Genomic DNA, 19,241 nt, shown 5'->3' with positions numbered 1-19,241 from the left:
TTGGCTTTGGATCAGCCTTGGCCCTGCAGGTGAAGATCCTGGTGAATGGGGCAGAATCTCGCCCACTGAAGCTCCTGGCCCAGCCTCATGCTTACTGAGCCTTTGGTTTTGCAGATAACCCAGATCGAGAATGAGGTATCCAGTAGTGGTCAGGAGGTGCAGTCCAGTGCCAAGGAGGTGACCCAGCTCCGGCACGGTGTCCAGGAGTTGGAGATTGAGCTGCAGTCTCAGCTCAGCAAGGTTGGTAGTTCTGCTGTAGACCCATTGCCAAGGTGGGGCACAGGAAGGCTTTGCAGCCCAGGAGTGGGAAGAAGAGGAGTTATGATGTAGCATCCCTCTTAAAGCCTTCTCCTGATCCTTAGAAAGCAGCCATGGAGAAGAGCTTGGAAGACACGAAGAACCGCTACTGTGGCCAGCTGCAGATGATCCAGGAGCAGATCAGTAACTTGGAGGCCCAGATCACTGATGTCCGGCAAGAGATCGAGTGCCAGAATCAGGAATACAGCCTTCTGCTCAGCATTAAGATGCGGCTGGAGCAGGAAATCCAGACCTACCGCAACCTCCTTGAGGGAGGCCAGGAAGACTTGTAGGTGCCCCAGGATTCGGTGGAACCCCTAGGGGTCCCTTAGGCCTCTAATACTCCTTCTGCCCCTCTGGATAGAGGCAGCTGGGGGAAGTTCTTATACACAGGGTCTTATGGGTTGAGGACTTCTTCATCCTGGGGGCGGTGGGGATCTCACTGCATTTGGGCTTTGGGGAAGGAGGATGGTGACATTGAGAGAAGGGGCTGCCTCCCTGCTCCAGGGAGGGGAAGGCTCCACAGTCTAAACTGGAAGCTGTCCCCTCCCAGCTATGGTGCCAGCCCAGACTCTGTCCTCCCAAGAAGGAAAACAGAAAGATTCATGTTTGGGTCCTGACTCTATCCAGGTCCATCCTAATATATGTGTGTGGGCTGCTCATTTTAACTCTCTTGTTTTCTTTCTTTCCTAGTGAATCCTCCGGAGCTGGAAAAATTGGTCTTGGAGGTGGCCAAGGAGGTCGAGGAGGAAGTGGAGGAAGTTATGGAAGAGGTTCCAGGGGAGGAAGTGGAGGCAGCTATGGTGGAGGAAGTGGTTCTGGAGGTGGCTATGGTGGAGGAAGTGGAGGTGGCCATAGCGGAGGAAGTGGAGGTGGCCATAGTGGAGGAAGTGGGGGCAACTATGGAGGAGGAAGTGGCTCTGGAGGAGGAAGTGGGGGTGGCTATGGTGGAGGAAGTGGGTCCAGGGGAGGAAGTGGAGGCAGCCATGGTGGAGGAAGTGGTTTTGGAGGTGAAAGTGGAGGCAGCTATGGAGGTGGTGAAGAAGGGAGTGGAAGTGGTGGCGGCTATGGAGGAGGAAGCGGAAAATCATCCCATTCCCAGTCTTCTTCCTCAAAATCTGGTGACCAAGATGAGACAAAAGGTAAGGGACAATCTTAGGTTGTGGGGTGGAGGGAGGCACAACTCTAGGTTGTGGGGTGGAGAGTCAAGGTATCACCCTCTTTTTTTGTTTTGAGTATTTTGGAATCTCTGGGAAATACAGATTCTGAATAGAGCTAGATGTTAGGGAAACCTCTAATGAGGTGCCAGAGACATGCCCTTGGTTCTCAATTGATCATTATTTTTGACAGAGCCTCGGATGAGGCTAGGACTAAATCTACACATGGCTGAGTCTCGGTAGTGTAGGACATGGGTTGAAAATTGTGCATTATCATGATCCACCCTTTGAGGTAGGTTTCATTATAATCCCCATTTTAAGGAAAATGAGGTTCAGAGAAAATAACTACTTTGCTCAAAGTCATACAATCACAAATGAGGGGTTCAGCTCTGTGGGGCTTCACAGCCGGTACTTTCAACCCTCATGAGGATGGGGGACCTGGATCAGCAACAGCTCAGGTGGAAAAGAGACTCAGGGATTTCAGTCAGTGGTTGGTTTGCACAGCTATTACATGATGCAACTGCCAAAAGGATGAACATAATCTAAATGTAAGAAAGATTCACACAGGTGAGTTGGTCTCTAGATCGGGGAAAATTTTCCCATGTACACGTTGAGTTTTATAAAATAAAAATGTGTGAAATTATAGTAAAAGGCTGGGTAATATGACTGGGAATGTTTAGCTCAGAGAAGACTTGAGGTGCCAGGGAGCTGCCCTGCAGGGCGTCTGATGTGGTTTTGTGTGTCCAGTGGCACTGCAGGGCCATGGATGTACATCTAGGAGTGAGGCTGGGGCCATCTTTTGCCTCAGTATCCAAATAATTGACCAACATATCTGTTGAATGGAGGGGGTTGCCTCATAAGCTCCCCACCCTCAGACTTGGGGGTGCATCTGCCAGGTTTGCTGCAATAGAGATTCAGGAATTAGATGGGGACCAGTAGATTGGGAGAACCCAGGGTCCTTCCACCTCAGGATTCTCCAGCTCTTTGAGCTCTAGTGTCCTTACTTCGAGTTTCCCCATCTCTCCCCAAGTCCCAACCTCTCTGCTCCTGCTCACAGTCCTCCCTTCTCCCCCTCATCTCCCTTCTGTCTCTCCACAGGCTTCCTTTCGCGATACTAGAGCCTCTGTAAACTTCTCCTGCCCAGCCCCAGCTGAGCATCCCCAGATGGGCAGACCCCTGATGAAGCCTGCTTATTGGATCCTGACATCAGGAATAGCTGGCAACGAGCCCCTGTGCCCGTTTGGGACTGGACTGACTTGGCATATATGCCTCTGGCTTTCCACTGGTTTCCAACCCTGCTTGGCTTTGATGACTTCAGGGTTGGGGAGACAGACCTCTTTCCTCTCTCTGGCCTGGGGTGATCTCACACCCTGCATGATCTTAACTATAATAAAGCTTTCCTACTGCAAATCAAACTCAGACTTTGACCCGTTTGTTCTTTGGGATTAAGAAGGGATAGGGTGGGTGGGACACAGTAGCTCATGTTTGTAATCCTAGCACTTTGGGAGGCTGAGACAGGAGGAGTACTTGAGGCCAGGAGTTCAAGACTAGCCTGAGCAACATGGTGAGACCTGTCTTTACAAAAACTAAAAAAAAAAAAAAAAATTAGACAGGCATGGTTGTGGGCACCTGTGGTCCCAGCTATTCAGGAGACTGAGGTGGTAGGATTGCTTGGGCCCAGGAGTTGGAGGCTTCAGTGACCTATGATTGCATCACTGCATTCTGTCCTTGGTGGCAGAGTAAAGGGATAATCAATCTGTTATAAAGAGTGTGGGTTCACTTTTCTATTAGTTAACTTTTGCTTGTAACAAAGGAACCCAAATTTAGTGACTGAAAACAACAACCATTCATTTAGCTTACAGTTTTGCAGTTTAGACTGGGAAGCTTTGTTTCCCTTTATGCATCTGTGGTTCTTCCTCTGGTAGTTGGCTGGGTGCTAGTGGGGGTGACGAGGATAAATGGGGTATGTGACTCCCATCCTCCAGCCAACTAGCTTGAGCAAGTGTTCCAAGATAATGAGCAGAAACATGCAAGGCCTCTTGAGGTTTAGGCTCAGAGAAGTCACTTTGGCTGTACTGTGTTGGCCAACCAAGTCACAACCTAGCCCAGATTCAAGGGCAGGGGAAATAGACTTCTCTTGAGGGGAGGAACTGCAAAGTCACATGGCAATGGGCGTGGGTATAGGGAGGGCAATAACTGAAGCAATTTTTTGCAAACGATCTACCATAGCGTGTTGGCATGTCGTGTGTTAACTATGGAGGAAAACAAGACAAAAAATGATGTGGTCTTTGCTTGGAAGATTTCAAGTAAAAAATATGGGCATAAATAAAGTCCTTCAAGGCAAAGTAAGGGACATTCCGCAAGATAGCAGCCAATAATATTCTCTAAAGATTCTGATAGTCAAAAATCCTTTTTATCACTAGGGACAAATAGCCTCCCTCGGCCTATGTACCCGATACTATAGTTGCCTATTAAGCGACCCCAAAGTATAGAGGCTTAAAATGACAAAATTCATTTTGCTCGTGAATCTGCAGTTTTGACAGGGCTTGGCTGGGGACTGCTTGTCTCTGCTCCTCCTGGTTTTCTTGCGGCTTACAGGCTGGGGGCTGGAGTCATTTGAAGTCTTAGTCACTCATATCTGGCCTCGCTGGGGCTCCTTGGACATCTCTCTGTATCTCTGTGGAGAGTCTTGATGTGATCCCTCCAGGGCGGTAGCTTCAGGGTAGCCCGACTTCTTACATGCTGGCTCAGGGCTCCCAAGACACATGTCCCAAGGGAGAAACCGCCAGAAAGAGGCTGTTTGACTTTTATCACCTGGATGGGGAAGTCACACAGTGTCACTTCTTCTGTAGTCACAGGCCTGCCTAGATTCAAGGGAAAGGATATAGACCTGTGGTAGGCAGAATTCTGAGATGCTTTTCCAATTTCTGGCCCTGCTGTACACGTATCTTCTCCCGGTTGTTCGATCAAACACTAACCTAGGTGCTACTGTGAAGGGATTTTGGTAACTAAGTTCTCAAATGTGTTGACCTCAAGATGGGGAGATTATCTGGCAGACCTGATTTCATCACATGAACCATTTAAAATCCAAGAGTTTTGTCTGACTGGTCACAGAAGTCAGAGATTTGAAGTCTGGGAAGATTTCAATGTGCCCTTATTGGTTGAAGATGAAACGGGGTCGTGGAACAAGGAATGTGTGTGGGCTCTAGGAGCTGAGCGACAGCAAGAAAAAGGAGATCGCAGTCCTCCAACTGCAAAGAACTGAAGTTTTCCAAGATCAAAGAAGAGTTTGGAAGCAGATTTCCCCCAGATGAGAATTCAGCTGAGAACTCAGCCTGGCTGACATCTTGATTTCACCCTTGTGATATCCTGCAGGGAGAATCCGATTATACCTGTGGAACTGTCAGCTAATACATGGGTGCTGTTTTAAGCTGCTGAGTTTGCAGTAATTTGTTAAGCAGAAATAGAAAGCAAATACAAACCCCGTCTCTAGATGGAGATGTGTGCATGTCACGTTGAAGAACAGCATATGCAATGGGATATATTGGTGTGGTCATTTTTGGAAAACACAAATTGCCACAGGCTGGCTCAAATCACCGGCAGAGGAGTTACGTAAGAGTACACTTAGGGCACGAAGTGACACAGAAACCCAGGGGGATTCAAGATCCTGGAATTTGTGGAGATGGGAGCAGGCACGTCATCGGTGTCTCTGGGTCAAAGGTGGCTCTAGCAAGACACCTGAGCAGTGAGAGTCTGTGATCTCATTTCTAGTGCTCCACTGTTAATGGGCAACTGTTCACTCTTCTCTGGTTCTTTTTCTGCTACCTGCTGTCTTCCTCATCTACCATTTTACATATCTTTTTATTTATTTATTTATTTTATTAAAAAAATTTTTTTGAGACAAAGTCTTGCTCTGTTGCCCAGGTTGGAATGCAGTGGCATGATCTCAGCTCACTGCAACCTCCGCCTCCTGGGTTCAAGCGATTTTCCTGCCTCAGTCTCCCGAGTAGCTGGGATTACAGGTGTCTGCCATCACGCCGAGCTAAGTTTTGTATTTTTAGTAAAGACGGGATTTCACCATGTTGGCCAGGTTGGGCTCGAACTCTTGACCTAAGGTGATCCACTTGCCTCGGCCTCCCAAAGTGCTGGGATTACAGGCGTGAGCCACCATGCCCGGCCCATTTTATGTATCTTTTCTCTACCTCAATTTGGGAAATTCTCTACCTTGAGTCTGAAGTTCCCTGAGGGAGAGGCCAGAAACTTGCTTTTCCGAGCTCACCTACATCTAGGGCATGGGCCTCTGACAGCCCTGCCACTCAGGTGCACCCACACAAGACTTTTTTTTTTTTTAACCATTGCACACCGTTGGAGTGAAGGACTTTGCTTTTGATGTAAAGGAGGTGCTGAGTGGAATTTGTTATGGCAGGAACAAGGCTGGGCAGACATGTGGTTTGTTGAGGAAGCAATAGCGGCGGCTCTGGCAAAGATATGCAGTGCCCACCATCAATAGTTTGAGCTGCTATTTTGGTGGCCAGCAGGGACAGCAGTGGTGTGTTCCTAGAGCAATCCTTGAGCGTGATTTGGGGAATTTTCTGTTTGCATACCCTCCAAGTTTGATTCTCTGCACATCCTGGAAAAATGCCCAGCAGTTCCTCCTTATTTCACAGGGAATACATTCGAAGATCCTGAGTGGATGCCCAAAACTGTGGATAGTACCTAGACCTATATACACTGTGCTTTTTCCTACACATTCATATGGAAGATACAGTTTACTTTATAAGTTAGGCACCATAAGAGATTAACAACAATAATTAATAAAATAGAATCGTTATAACAATATACTGTAATAAAAATTACGTGAATGTGGTCTCTCTCAAAATATCATACTGTAGATCTTAGCAACCTCAGCATATGGTTTTTTTTCTTTCCTTAGTAAGTTGAGAGCTGTCATCTTTTCTTTTAAAGAAAGCACTTTGCTGGCTGGGCGCGGTGGCTCGTGCCTGTGATCCCAGCACTTTGGGAGGCAGGTGGATCGCCTGAGGTTAGGAGTTCGAGACCAGTCTGACCAATACGGAGAAACCCTGTCTCTACTAAAAATACATAATTAGCCGGGCGTAATGGTGCATACCTGTAATCCCAGCTACTCAGGAGGCTGAGGCAGGAGAATCGCTTGATATCAGCATCACTGCTCTTGTACTTTGGGGTCATAATGAAGTAAAATAAGGGAACACAAGCATGGCAGTACTGCGACAATTGATCTGACAACTGAGACAGTTACTAAGTGACTAGTGGGTGTGTGGTGCATACAGTGTGGAGAGCTGGACAAAGGCACGATTCCTCTCCTGGGCTGGACAGAGTGGGGCAGTGTGAGATTTTATCACTCTCCTCAGGACAGCACACTTTAAAACTGAAGAATTGTTTATTTTTGGAATTTTCCATTTGATATTTTTGGATGACAGTTGACCACAGGTAACTGAAGCTGTGGAAAGTGAAACCATGGATAAGGGAGAATAACTGTGTTACTTTCTCTGTAGGTGAAAGCAAATTTATTCTGGTACTCTTTGTTTATTGGGATAGGGAAAAAAGAATTTCCCACAGCAGGTGCCAGGGTCAACGGTGATCTGCTTTAGAAAAGGGACACAATCTGGATCAATGACTGCTGTTGGAACAACCATGTGATAAATTGTAAAATAATTCATGGCCATTCTCTAACATCTGTTTATGTTCTGCACAGAAAAAATAGGCAAGTTAACCTTAAATTTATCAAGTCTTTTTTTTTGTTTGAGACAGTGTCTCTCTCTATTGCCCAGGCTGGAGTGCAGTGGTGCGACCACAGCTCACTGAAGCCTTGATCTCCCAGGCTCAAGCAATCCTCCTACTTCACGCTCCCAAGTAGCTGGGACTACAAGCGTGTGCCACCACCCCAGGCTAATTTTTGAAGTTTTTATTTTTATTTTTATTTTCAACTAGAGACAGGGATCTCACTATATTGCCAGGGCTAGTCTTAAATTCCTGTGTTCTCTCCCCATCTTGCCCTTCCAAAGTGCAGGGATTACAGGCATGAGCCACTGCTCCTGGCCCATCAAATCTTTCATGTGGCACTAATCTCTGTCATTCCCTTAGAGATGTAGTATTGTTAGCGCTTTTTATAAACCATGTAATCCTTACTCCATAGATCAGGAGCCATCTACTGACTATGTCTAGTCCACTCCAGACACTGGGAAATAACCACAGATTGGTCTGGGATACCATGGGGCTCATGAGAAGCAAACTGGGGCTACAACTCCACTTGTCATCTGATCTCTGTATTGGTTAGATTCTCAATTGCAACTACCAGAAACTACTCTGTGGCTATTTTAACAAGTAAGGGATTTCCGAGAAATCTAGATACCTCAGAAAATCACTAGGAGGGCTGGAGAAACATAATCTAGGGTGATTTTTCCAGAACCCCCCAAATGACAAAGCAGAGTGGATCTGCCAAGGGAGTTGCTGCCTCTGCCAAGACCATGAAACCACCAAGTCAGAATGGAGCCTTCTGAGTCCATTCTGCACTAATTCTGGACTCAGCTGGAATTGTGGAGCCACGCTGCTTCTGCTGTCCATACCAGTAAGCTGGATGTCCCAGGTGAACCTCATTTCCTCACCTAGCTCCCTTCTAAATCAAGCCCACATGGGTGCATCTGACTAGTAGAACCTAAATTGCTTAGCTCATCTTAGTGGCAAGGAAGGCTGGGAGATGTAGTTTTTAGATCTGCCTGGAAAAGAATAGTGACAAGATGACAGATACAACCTACACTCACATGAGCTTCCATTCTAACTGGGGAACCACAGTGTTGCTCTGCATTTTCAGAGATTAGAATTGGTTTGGAGCCAGTGTCCAGTCATCCCTAAAGGCCTGGGTATTTTCCTTCCCTCAGTAGACAGCTATTCTTGTAAATACCCATAGATTCCTATAGGAGGGTTAGGGTGTCAGCCCTTGCCTTCTGGGAACCCACGTTCTTGTCTGGTGTCTAGGAAGAATCAGGTCACAGGAACTGTTTGAAAGGTGATGAATGCAGACGATTCTATTGAGTGTCAGGCGGCTCTCGGTGGATGTATGGTGCGTGCTTGTGATGTTACTGCAGGGCCCTTCCTCAAAGCCTCCCCTTTATACAAAGTTCTCTGGGTCTATGAGCCAATTCCGATTTTGGAATTGGAATCACAGGGCTCAAGACAGGTCTTTTACTGACCTAAAGTTTTCTTTTGCGGGAGAGGGTAGTGAAAGTGGCAGATATGGAACACTGACTCACTCCTATCTGTTTCAGCATCCTTCTAATGGGCTTTCCTATACTATAGAGGCTGGTGATCTAAAATCTACCCTTTTCCAGACTCCCCTACAGCCATAGCGTAGGTTTTTCCAATCAGATGCACTCTGAGTCATGAGTTGAATGGAGAGAGAGGTAGAGGGGGAAAAATCAAATGCTTTTTCTTTGTGTAGATCTGCCAGTTATACTGTATGGTCCTTGGGCCAACATGTCTGATAGTGGCTTCCTGATTCCCAAGCTTTCTGATTGTGGCAGACCAATAGGAGTTCCCTTGGGGTCCACTTCTGTGATGTTAATATGGAAGCCATGCCCAGAAGCCCAGTACAGAGTCTGTTTCTTCAGCCTTCTAATGATTTTGCCAGCACCTAATGCCCTGTATTAAATTTATTTCTGTTAAGAAAGTGAGATTGATTTCTGTTACTTAAAACTGAACCCTAGCCGGGCATGGTGGCTCATGCCTATAATGCCCACTCTTTAGGAGGCCAAGGCAGGTGGATCACCTGAGGTCAAGGGTTCGAGACCAGGCTGGCCAACGTGGTGAAACCCCGTCTCTACTAAAAATACAAAAATTAACTGGGCATGGTGGTGGGCACCTGTAATCCCAGCTACTCACTTGAACCTGGGACGTGGAGGTTGCAGTAAGCCGAGATTGCGCCTCTGCACTCCAGCCTGGGCGACAGAGTAAGACTCTGTCTCAAAAACAAACAAACAAACAAACAAAAAACCACAAAACCCCAAAACCAAAAAACTGAACCCTTACTGGCGGTCTGCTCATGTATTTTTGTCCTAGAGGCCCACCAGACTCTTACAGATTTTATCCTAGTCCAGCTCTTCACCATTGTCGTGTTGTACCTGAGATGTCATCTCCATTCAAATCAGGAGGCCTAATTCAACTGCAGTATCTTCCATCCACATCCCCAGAGAACAACTGTTCCTGTGTTTTTCAAAGATGCTGTGTTCCCTGTGATCTATGTATTTCTTAATAGCCGGCGTCTACACAGTGTCTTCTGGGCTCTCATAGTTGGTGAATGAGTGAATGGATTCCACACAATAATTCTACCCCAACATTCCTGTCTCCCTAGGCAGTCAGATTCCTTCTTCTTTTTTACAAAAAGAATTTTCTAGAAACAACTTTATTTCGAATAAGCCATTATTGAGTTCGGTTTCTGTCATCCATCTGAGCAACCATTCTGATCCACTTCCAGATACTTGAGCTAGCAGCTGAAGTTCCAATCTCTGGTGAATGCTTCCATATTAACTAAGCTGGCTCAAAGCTTCATTCCCAATCCCAGTCTTCACATTTCTGCTCATATAGATTAGCGACAGCTTGAAACTCTCCTGGTGTGTAAACCTTTTTCTCTAAGCTTTGTCTTTGTAATTGGCCTCTTCCCCCAGGTATGCTGGCATCTGGCTTATTTATGATTTTGAAAGCAATAAAGGGTGGTAGCGTAGAGTGTGAAGATAATTTGGAGTTTGGAGTCACTTAAATTCTCTAATATCTTTCTGCTCCAATTCTGTGGGTGTCTCTCTTTCCTGATCAGTGCTCTAATTTTTATACAAGAGACTTGGCAAGGTTGTGATTTCAACTTGGAGAAGTCAATTTTAAGTTTATTAACTACTTCAGCTTTATAACTACAAGAAATGAGATATTTTTAAAGAATAATTGTGGACAGTCCCTGGTCCTCTGACTGTCTACAGAGTCGGGAACTTAGAACTTCAAGTGTATTACTCCTTCTCTAAGCTCTTCAGTACAGTTAGAAGAAACTAGCCAACTCCAATTTAATTTACAAGCTGTGGACTTCTAGAATCTCATTTTAATCACAGCCAGATTTTCACTGGTCCATTTAGGCCAGCTAACTGAAGTGATTATCATGTCATTCATTCAACAAACTTTATTGGATAAATATGTACCAAGCCCCTTTTATGCCAGACACTGTTCTAGGTGCTTGGGATATATCAATGAACAAAAGAGACAAAGGTTTCTGCCTTTATAGAGCTTGCATTATAGGTAAGGGTTGGGCAAGAGCAATAGATGTAATAAAGAAATAAATAATACTATATTTGAAGGTGGTAAGTGCACAAAGTAGGGACTATCTAGGGGGACTGGAGTGCTATGGCAGGGTGGGGAGGAGAGCAATGTTAAATAGATGGCCAGGGTTGGGTTCACTGAGAAGGTAAAACGTAAGCAATGACTTTGAGATGGAATAGTTCCCCTGATGCCCTTCATGGGTGGGAACTGGAGCACTTTGTATTTTTTTTTTTTTTTTTTTTGAGACGGAGTCTCGCTCTGTCGCCCAGGCTGGAGCGCAGTGGCGAGATCTCGGGTCACTGCAACCTCCGTCTCCCAGGTTCAAGCAATTCTCCTGCCTCAGCCTCCCGAGTAGCTGGGATTACAGGTGTGCACCACCACGCCCGGCTAAGGAGGACTTTGTTTCACTCAGCCTGTTGCTGGCCATTCCTTGTGGGAGCGAGCGTGTGAGCAAGTGTGGGAACCGGAGCAAATGAATGCTGGAACCGGCCGGTAGCTCCTCTCTGGCGGGAGCGCTCTGTTTGGGCCCTGCAGCAGCGTCCATGTTCTTTCAGCTCTGCTGTCAAGGGATGGCCAAATACCAACCAGTTCAGTGGAGGGTCAGGGTGGCAGCCACTGCCTTCTCAGCACTCAGGGTCTTTTCTGGCATCCAGGAAGAAGAATCAGGTCACATGGACTGTTTGAAAGGTGACGAATGTAGAATACTTTACTGAGCGTTGGGTGGCTCTCAGTGGAAAGGGAGGATGGAAAGGGGATGGGATGGTGATCTTTCCCTGAAGCCCCACCGTCCCCGGCAGGGCCCCTCTCCAAAGCTGCACCATCTGAAGTTAGCCAGATCTATCCATAGTCTCCGACGCTCAGTTGCTTTTCTGCTCACCGCTCAGTTGCTTGTATCCTCAGTGCTAAGCCGCTTGTGTTGCTCTGCCAGTTGGAGTCTTTTATGGGCAGAGCATGTGGGCGGGCAGGCCAAAAAGGTAACATTTTTTGGGAAAAATGGGGTCCTTTAGGGCTGAGGTTCCAGGCTTAAGGGTAGGGTTTAGCCAGGAGCCCAGCCCTTCTGTATCAACTTGACGGAGTGAGGGAGGCAGTCAAGCATGTGTGGGGACCACTCCAGGCACAGCAGCTAGTGCTGACGATCATCCTAACACACAGGGCCTTGAGCAGAGGAGTGACAGGCCACTTGATGAGAGGCTGCAAGGCTAAGAGCAGAAACAGAGAGCCCAGTTTGCAGGGAGGTAATCCAGGTGAAGAGCCCCTGGCACTCAGAGTGAAGATAGTCAGAGGTGTCTGGATGCTGGGCATCACCTGAAGATAGCACTGCCGGGAGTTCTTGAAGGACTGCATATTATAAAAGAAAGAAGTCAAGGAGGTCTCTGAGTCTTTTGTCTGAGCAATTAGATGATAGGAGTTGTGGGATGGAAGATGGGGAGTCAGTTTCAGACATGCTAAATTTACATTGTCTTTTGGACACCCAAACAGATCTTTTAGAAGTCTCATGCCAGTAATCACTCTTGTTACTAAATTCTGTATCTTTCAGGGTTTTTGCCTGCAAAGAAGGGAAGCCACACTCTGAAGCCAGTTTGTTAAAGGATGTTAGGTAAGCCATAGACTCTCCAGGAAGAACTCCCAGGGAACAGGCTTGAAGGCAGCACAGCCCAAAGGAAGCCCACGCTTGCCACCATCTGCAGGTGCACATTCAGTAACCCATTCCACTTGGCGCTATCACCAAACTTGTGGCACTGCTGCTTATAGAAGCTGGAGGTCTGCAGTTGTTCCTTCCAGCATGGATTCAACCAGGTGCCTCCTTTTTTTAGGACAATTAGCTCCCAGCTTACAGGCTTTTGTGATGTGTGTGACTGATTATGTGTCTGTGCTCCAGCTGCAAGGGAGGTTGGAAGGCTAATTTCTGGCTTCTATAGCAGGGAGGCACAGACGCCAGAGGGGGAATTCCGGGTGACTAAGTATGAGAACAATTATCCACAAGGAAGGAGCAAGAACTAACACTGATGGCACACTTAATAATGTTCCAGGCACTTCGCTAAGCACTTGATATAAGATAAGGGAATAAACCCCTTATCTAATCCTCACAGCAATCTCATGATGCTGTCCACGTTTTCATTTTACACATGAGGAAACATGTTCAGCGAGATTAAATGACTTGCCAAAAAGGTCTCACGGATCCTAAGTAGTGGAGACAGGAACTGAATCTAGGAAGTCTGATCCAAGGACACTGGGATTATGAAGCCCATTTTATAGACGAGCAAATTCTAAGTTAGATTTGAGATTAAGTAACTTGTCCAAGGTCACACAGCTTGTAAATGATCAAGCAAAGATATAAGATATAATTCCAGTTTGGCCTGGCTCCAAAGCCGGTGCTCTGTTTTCTGTTCTCTATGGCCTTGAGCAATTATTGAGTCCCAAAGGAATACAGAGGCTAGCAAATCCCCTAAGAAGAGGCTTGTCAAAAATGCCTTATGTGGGCTGGGTGTGGTGGCTCATGTCTGTATTTCCAGCACTTTGAGAGACTGAGGTAGGAGGATCACTTGAAGCCAGAAATTTGAGATCAGCCTGGGCAACAGGCTCTGCCCCCATGGGCTCACAGTCTGGTGCCTGAGGCAGACAGGCAGATGGGCGAGTGCTGAGTGAGTGCCATCGGTGATGAGAAGGATGGGCTGTACTTTCAAATGGGGTCTCCTGACCTTGCCTTGGTGGCTGGGGAGGTGTCCTAGGATGGGCATGGGCCAGGAAGCTTCCATATATCATTTTGCTGATTTCTCACAACTGTGTGAGGTTGCCATTGTTGCTTCCATTTACAGATGAGGAAACTGAGGCTCAGAGAAGAAAAGTTCCTGGCCCAAGTCACCCACACCAGTGTTGATCTGGCTTCCTATCTCCTGCTCTTAGCATGACCTATCTGGCCTCTAACAGTTTTTAACACTTTTTAAGATTGTGCTGTGGCCTCGATTTTCTCCAAAATGTACCCTGATCTCTCCCCAGGAAGATCAAAGCTGTCAGGGGACACAAGAGTGTCAGAACCAGAGTGTGGGTGCAGAGGGGTCCTGGGTGAATAACCCAGCAAGGACAGACAGTCCCTAAGGATGGCTCTGCACCCACATGCTGGGTGTGACACTCATGTTGTAGCAGGATAAGCCTCAGACAAAACTCCTCAGACACCTAGTTAAAGAAGGACGGGGTTTATTCGGCCGGGGGCATCGGCAAGACTTCTGTCTCGAGAGCCGAGCCCCCCGAGTGGGCAATTCCTCTCCCTTTTAAGGGCTCACAACTCTAAGGGGGTGCATGTGAGAGGGTCGTGATGGACTGAGCAAGCAGGGGGTACGTGACTGGGGGCTGCATGCATCGGTTGCACCTGTAATTAGATCGGAACAAAACAAGATAGGGATTTTCACAATGCATTCCTGTACAATGTCTGTAATCTATAGATAACAGAACCAATTAGGTCAGGGGTTGATCTTTAACTACCAGGCCCAGGGTGCAGCGCTGGGCTGTCTGCCTGTGGATTTCATTTCTGCCTTTTAGTTTTTACTTCTTCTTTCTTTGGAGGCAGAAATTGGGCATACGACGATATGAGGGGTGGTCTCCTCCCTTAATGTGTCCTCTGACGGCTTTGATCTTCCTGAGCTTTCTTCCCACCCAGGAATCCCTCAATCTGTCTTTGCTGCCACCAGCACCCTCAACCTCAGAGACATGCCATCCTCACCTGAACTCAGGCCAAACTCTCATACATGATTCTTTTCATCTCTTGCCTTCATTATGACTTAGTCATGTTGGGGTTGTCAGAAGGAGCATTTGTCAAGATGGAGGGAAACCTCAGGGAAGTAAATCAACACCAAACCCATAAGTCAAGCTTGAGATCCAAAGGTGGGGTGTGGGTGGGGAGGAAGGTTAGCTTCCCCAAGCTCTCTGCTCACTGGGGGCCCCAAGTGGAGACTCTGCCTGTCATTGACCCCTTCATTCAATGAGTACTCACCGAGGGCCTGCTCTGTGCCAGGCATGGGGCTAGAGGCTGGGGTTACTACAGTGACTCAGGCAGAGTCTGCCCCACAGAGTCTTGCTGGGGAGACCAACAGGTAACAGTCACCTCCATACAGTATGCTGCATTCCATTAGGGGGAAGCCCAGGGACTCTGGGCCATACAGCAGAAACAACTAACACAGTCTCGGGAGTTAGGGAACATTCTTTGGAGAAAGTACTGGGCCAATACACTAGGAAGATGTTGGATTTGATATTTGATACTTGGTGGCAGTGATATTTGGTGGAGGTGATGATATTCGCTGGAGGTGGAGGTGGTGGTGGTGGTGGTGGTGTGTATGTGTGTGTGTGTGGGTGTTGGGGGTGGGCAGTTCTGGGCAGGGGGAACTGCATCAGTGAAGGCCTGGAGGTGTGACTGAAAGTGGCCCACTGGAGGAGCTGGAACTTGAACTTGCTGGGGCTACTGTGCAGAGGGTGAGGAGGGGTTGATGAGGGATGATGGAGAGCTGGTGGGAGTAGGGGGTCAGTCGTGGAGGACTTGCTCATAGTGGGGAGACTGAACTGTACCCCGAGAGTCACAGAGAAGCACATGTCCCTTTTGTTTTCACCTTTTTTTAGCCCTGCAGTGGGGGAGGAGAACCTGTTGATCAGGAACTGCCCACAGCTTTTGTTCTGGATAAGCCCCTCATGGAGGAGGTCACAGGCAAGAAGATGAGTCTTCATCCTGACCCACAGAAGCAGTGTTGGACTGGGGAGCACCACCTGCCAAACTCCCAGTCCCACTGAGTAACCCCCAGGGCAGGGGCGTGTCCCTGCGTAGGAGTTCCCACGTGCCTGTCACCGGCCCCCCACCTCAGAGGCTCCTGCCCCCGACCTGAGCGAGCTGTGTCTGAGTTGGGTCTCTTCTCCCTCCAAAGAGTGTGCTGCATGGACAACAGCCTCTCTCCTCATTTGCCCCTTCCTCCAGGTGCCTCCTTCTGCACCCTGACCCCGCTCCAGGCTGTCGCCTCCTCTGTATGGCAGCTGGGCCTCGTCTGTCCTGGAACGGTGGCAAGCCTGTATAGAAGTCATCTTCCTTATATCTCACTACCGTCAGCTTCCCAGATGGGAAACTGAGGCACAGAGAGATGACATAACTGAGCTCTCAAAGGATCTGAATGGGTGTGACCCGCAATCCCACCTTCTTCACCTCATGCTGTCTAAAACAATCACAGATGCCTCCCACAAGCAGGAAAGCTCTAGAAATGTCTTCTTGGAAAGCAAGTAGCCACCCATGAATAGTGAGTGTCTGTCCCAGGTATTTCTTGTCTCTGGGCCTCAGTTTCCTCACCAGACTCCTCAGTGTGTGGAACAAATGCAGTGGCAATGAAGGAATGAGGGCACCAGGGAAGGCAGGCTCCACTGACTTTCTAAGTCATGGAAAATCCATGGTCCAAAAAGCTCTTAGCATTTTCTCTGCCCCTGGGTCTCACATCCATCTCAGGCCACGCCAGCCCTGCAGCCCCAGGGGTGCTACTGTTCTCCCTCCTCTCAGGCCCAAATGAGAACAAAGCCAAGTGCCTTCCCTCCATTCCCCTCAGCATGACTAACAAATGCTTGGATTTTCCCAGAGGAACTTCTGTCAGCCCTAATGGAAAACTCTGCAAAATACAAAGGCAACAAAGCAAATTCAGAATCCACAGCAAATAGCCATGTTTGAGGTACAAAAAATTGGGGCAGGGGATGCTTGCTGAGAGTATCCCCTTCATACTAGTTCTTTTTTTTTTTTTTTTTTTTTTAATTTTAGATGGAGTCTCGCTTTGTCAACCAGGCTAGAGTGCACTCGGCTCACTGTAGCCTTGACTTCCTGGTTCAAGTGATCCTCCCGCCTCAGCCTCCCGAGTAGCTGGGATTATAGGCACCTGCCACCACACCCGGCTAATTTTTTGTATTTTTAGTAGAGATAAGGTTTCACTGTGTTGGCCAGGCTGATCTCGAACTCCTGACCTCAGGTGATCCACCCACCTCAGTCTCCCAAGTAGCTGGGATTACAGGCACATTCCACCACACCCAGCTAATTTTTTGTATTTTTAGTAGATACGGGGTTTCACTATGTTGGCCAGGCTGGTCTTGAACATAACAGTTCTTAACTGGAGCCCCATCCTGAGTTCTTTGGGCCCCTGGATATTCCAGTGTATGTTCCCTGGGGTGTTAATTAATATAAAATAACCCCAAACAAAACTCTTGTGGTCAAATCCAGTGGAAAACATGGAGATAAACAAACCAAACTTTTTTTTTTTTTTGCAGGACTTCTCAAAGCTTTTGGCCTTGGCCTCCCAAAGTGCTGGGACTACAGGCCTGAGTAGCTTTTGTTTGCTTAAAGTGCTTTGTAAGTTTCCAAGCTGGCCAAAGCTTTTGTTTGCTTAAAGTGCTTTGTACCTTTCCAAGAGGAGGCTACAGAACCCAGAAATCCCCTGTGGATTTGACCACGAGATGCGCTTCTGAATTCATGGTGGGAAATGCTGATGATCTCTGATGGAGGCTGCCGGGTGGCTGCTGCCCTCATCCTGACCTGCCCTCCCCAGCAGGACGGGGGACTTCTAGGAGGGGGAGGGTTCCCACTGAAGATGGACACATGTCCTGTCAGAGTTTCTGAGAAGCTCCAGGCCTTAGGCAGAATGGGACAAGGAGAAAGAGAGTTGGGTCTCTACTCGGGACTGCAGAAGCTGAGCATGCAAAGTAGTGGGGACAGTGCCCCTCCTCTATCCCCACTTCCCAGCACCCCCAATATCTCCTTTTCCCCCTGATCCTTCCCCTGATCAGGCCACGGCCCTGTCGTTGTCCCAACAAATGCCCACGCCAGTTCATCGCAACTTGTTTTCTCTGATGTACTCGCAGTCACACACCTTGTGCCCCTGAGCTGGGTACACCGTCCTTTGCAATGTGTGCTAAGAGAACTGTATTGCTGATAATAAAGATAAAATTTAATGACTCCACTGGCTGAGCTTCTGGTAGGTCCCAGGCACATTAGACAGACTCATTCATTCTCACCTCGGCAACTCGAGGAAGGTCTTGCTGTGTCAGTACCCTGAGTCTTAGACAGGTTCAATGACTTGCCCAAGGTCGCATAGCTTTTAAGTGACAGGGCCTGGCTGACTTTGCTCTGAAGTGAGTCCTCTCCTGTGTTTAGAGAAGGCTTCTCCTCTGAGGTGGGAAGATCTGACTTTGACCCTCAATTCTCAGATGACAATGGTCCAGTCAGACGGGAACTAGCTGTGCTAACTTCTAAACAAGTCACTTCTGCAAGGAGAGGCAGAGGCCAGTGCTTGTTGAACTCATGTGTGCAAGCATGACCGATAAACGAATGGGGCGAGGACTGAGGACTCCCTGGCTCTACTGATTTATGATTCTGAAAGTCATCAGTCTTAAAGAGAGATCTGCATTCCCCAAGCTTTATTCTCCCCAAGGGGCCTCTCCTATCTCTCTCCAACGTTGTGGCTCCTCTCGGCTGCAGGGGAAAGCTTTCTGGTTTTTCTCTTAGGTCCAAACACGAATAAAATAAAATCCTCTTTGCCCTTCTCTTGGTCTCTTCTCTTCCTTCCCCTTCTTGGTTACACTTTGGAATTTTCAGAGGAAAAGTTTGCCAAGTCCAGGGAAGACTTTACGGAAATGAACAAGAGCCTATAAAACCCCACCAAACTATCCATGAACTATATAGCCAGGTGTGAACTGTTTCCTTCACAACTGTGGCTGCAGCGGCCCCTTGTGGCCATGTTACACGCCAGGAAATTGAGTGTCAGAGAAATCACAGCTTTAGCGCTGGGAGGGGAGCGCTCTTTCCCTTAGAGAGGTGGCCTCCTCCACTCTTCTGTGGCCCAAAGAGGGGAAGACACATGCCCAGGGCCACACGGGTAGAATGCAGGCATTTGGACTTCCAGCTCACCTCGGGCTCTTTCTCTTGTACTGCTCTCAGCTCAACGTCCCTTTGTTGCTGTAGGGAGGCCAGGGAGCAGCCTGGAGTGTGGGGCCTGCCTTTGCCCAGACGGGCTCCCTCTGACCGTTCCTCTCACACAGCACTGAGCAGGGTCAGCGGTGCAGAGGGAAGCGGTAGGAGGAAGGAGCCCGCCTGCAGGTAGGTTGGCGAGTCCCCCCGTGCGGCCTCCAGGAGGCGCTGTGGCGCCGAGTTGGGGAGGCCCTGGGCTCCTCCCGCACCGGTGGCGGAGGGAGATGTTCAGTCTGAGGAGAAAGGAAGCTGCCCCCTTTCTGGGGAGCTTGCAAAGCCCTGGCCTTGTGGCCAGCAGCCTGCCCTGTCCGGAGCTGAGGTTGGCTCCAAAGCGGACATCACCGCCTCTCTCCCGGCTCCCGTGGCGGGCCACGGACGCACCCCACAACTACCTACAGCAGACTTCACTTTGCAGACGCAGCTTCTTCTCTCTTAGCCTCTGAATGCCCGGTGAGGTGGGCGGGGCAGGATCACTGTACCTG

At 48.3% G+C, this 19,241-nt stretch overlaps 1 protein-coding gene across 1 annotated transcript in view; it reads left to right on the top strand.

The window, feature by feature from the left end:
- The window catches only part of LOC111537700 (keratin, type I cytoskeletal 14-like), a 40,186-nt gene extending 21,373 nt beyond the window's left edge, over window positions 1-18,813 (top strand). The window contains exons 5-9 of the mRNA XM_023204734.2: window positions 115-240; window positions 363-586; window positions 662-768; window positions 991-1,439; window positions 18,754-18,813. Of these exons, the coding sequence (XP_023060502.2) occupies window positions 115-240; window positions 363-586; window positions 662-768; window positions 991-1,439; window positions 18,754-18,813 (966 nt within the window). The remainder of the gene's footprint in view (window positions 1-114; window positions 241-362; window positions 587-661; window positions 769-990; window positions 1,440-18,753) is intronic.
- Window positions 18,814-19,241: the final 428 nt, after the last annotated feature.

Source organism: Piliocolobus tephrosceles, chromosome 16 (genome assembly GCF_002776525.5).
Source record: "Piliocolobus tephrosceles isolate RC106 chromosome 16, ASM277652v3, whole genome shotgun sequence".
Lineage (NCBI taxonomy): Eukaryota > Metazoa > Chordata > Mammalia > Primates > Cercopithecidae > Piliocolobus > Piliocolobus tephrosceles.
Note: the sequence above shows the minus strand (reverse complement) of the source record. Positions and strands in the feature narration are given on the sequence as shown.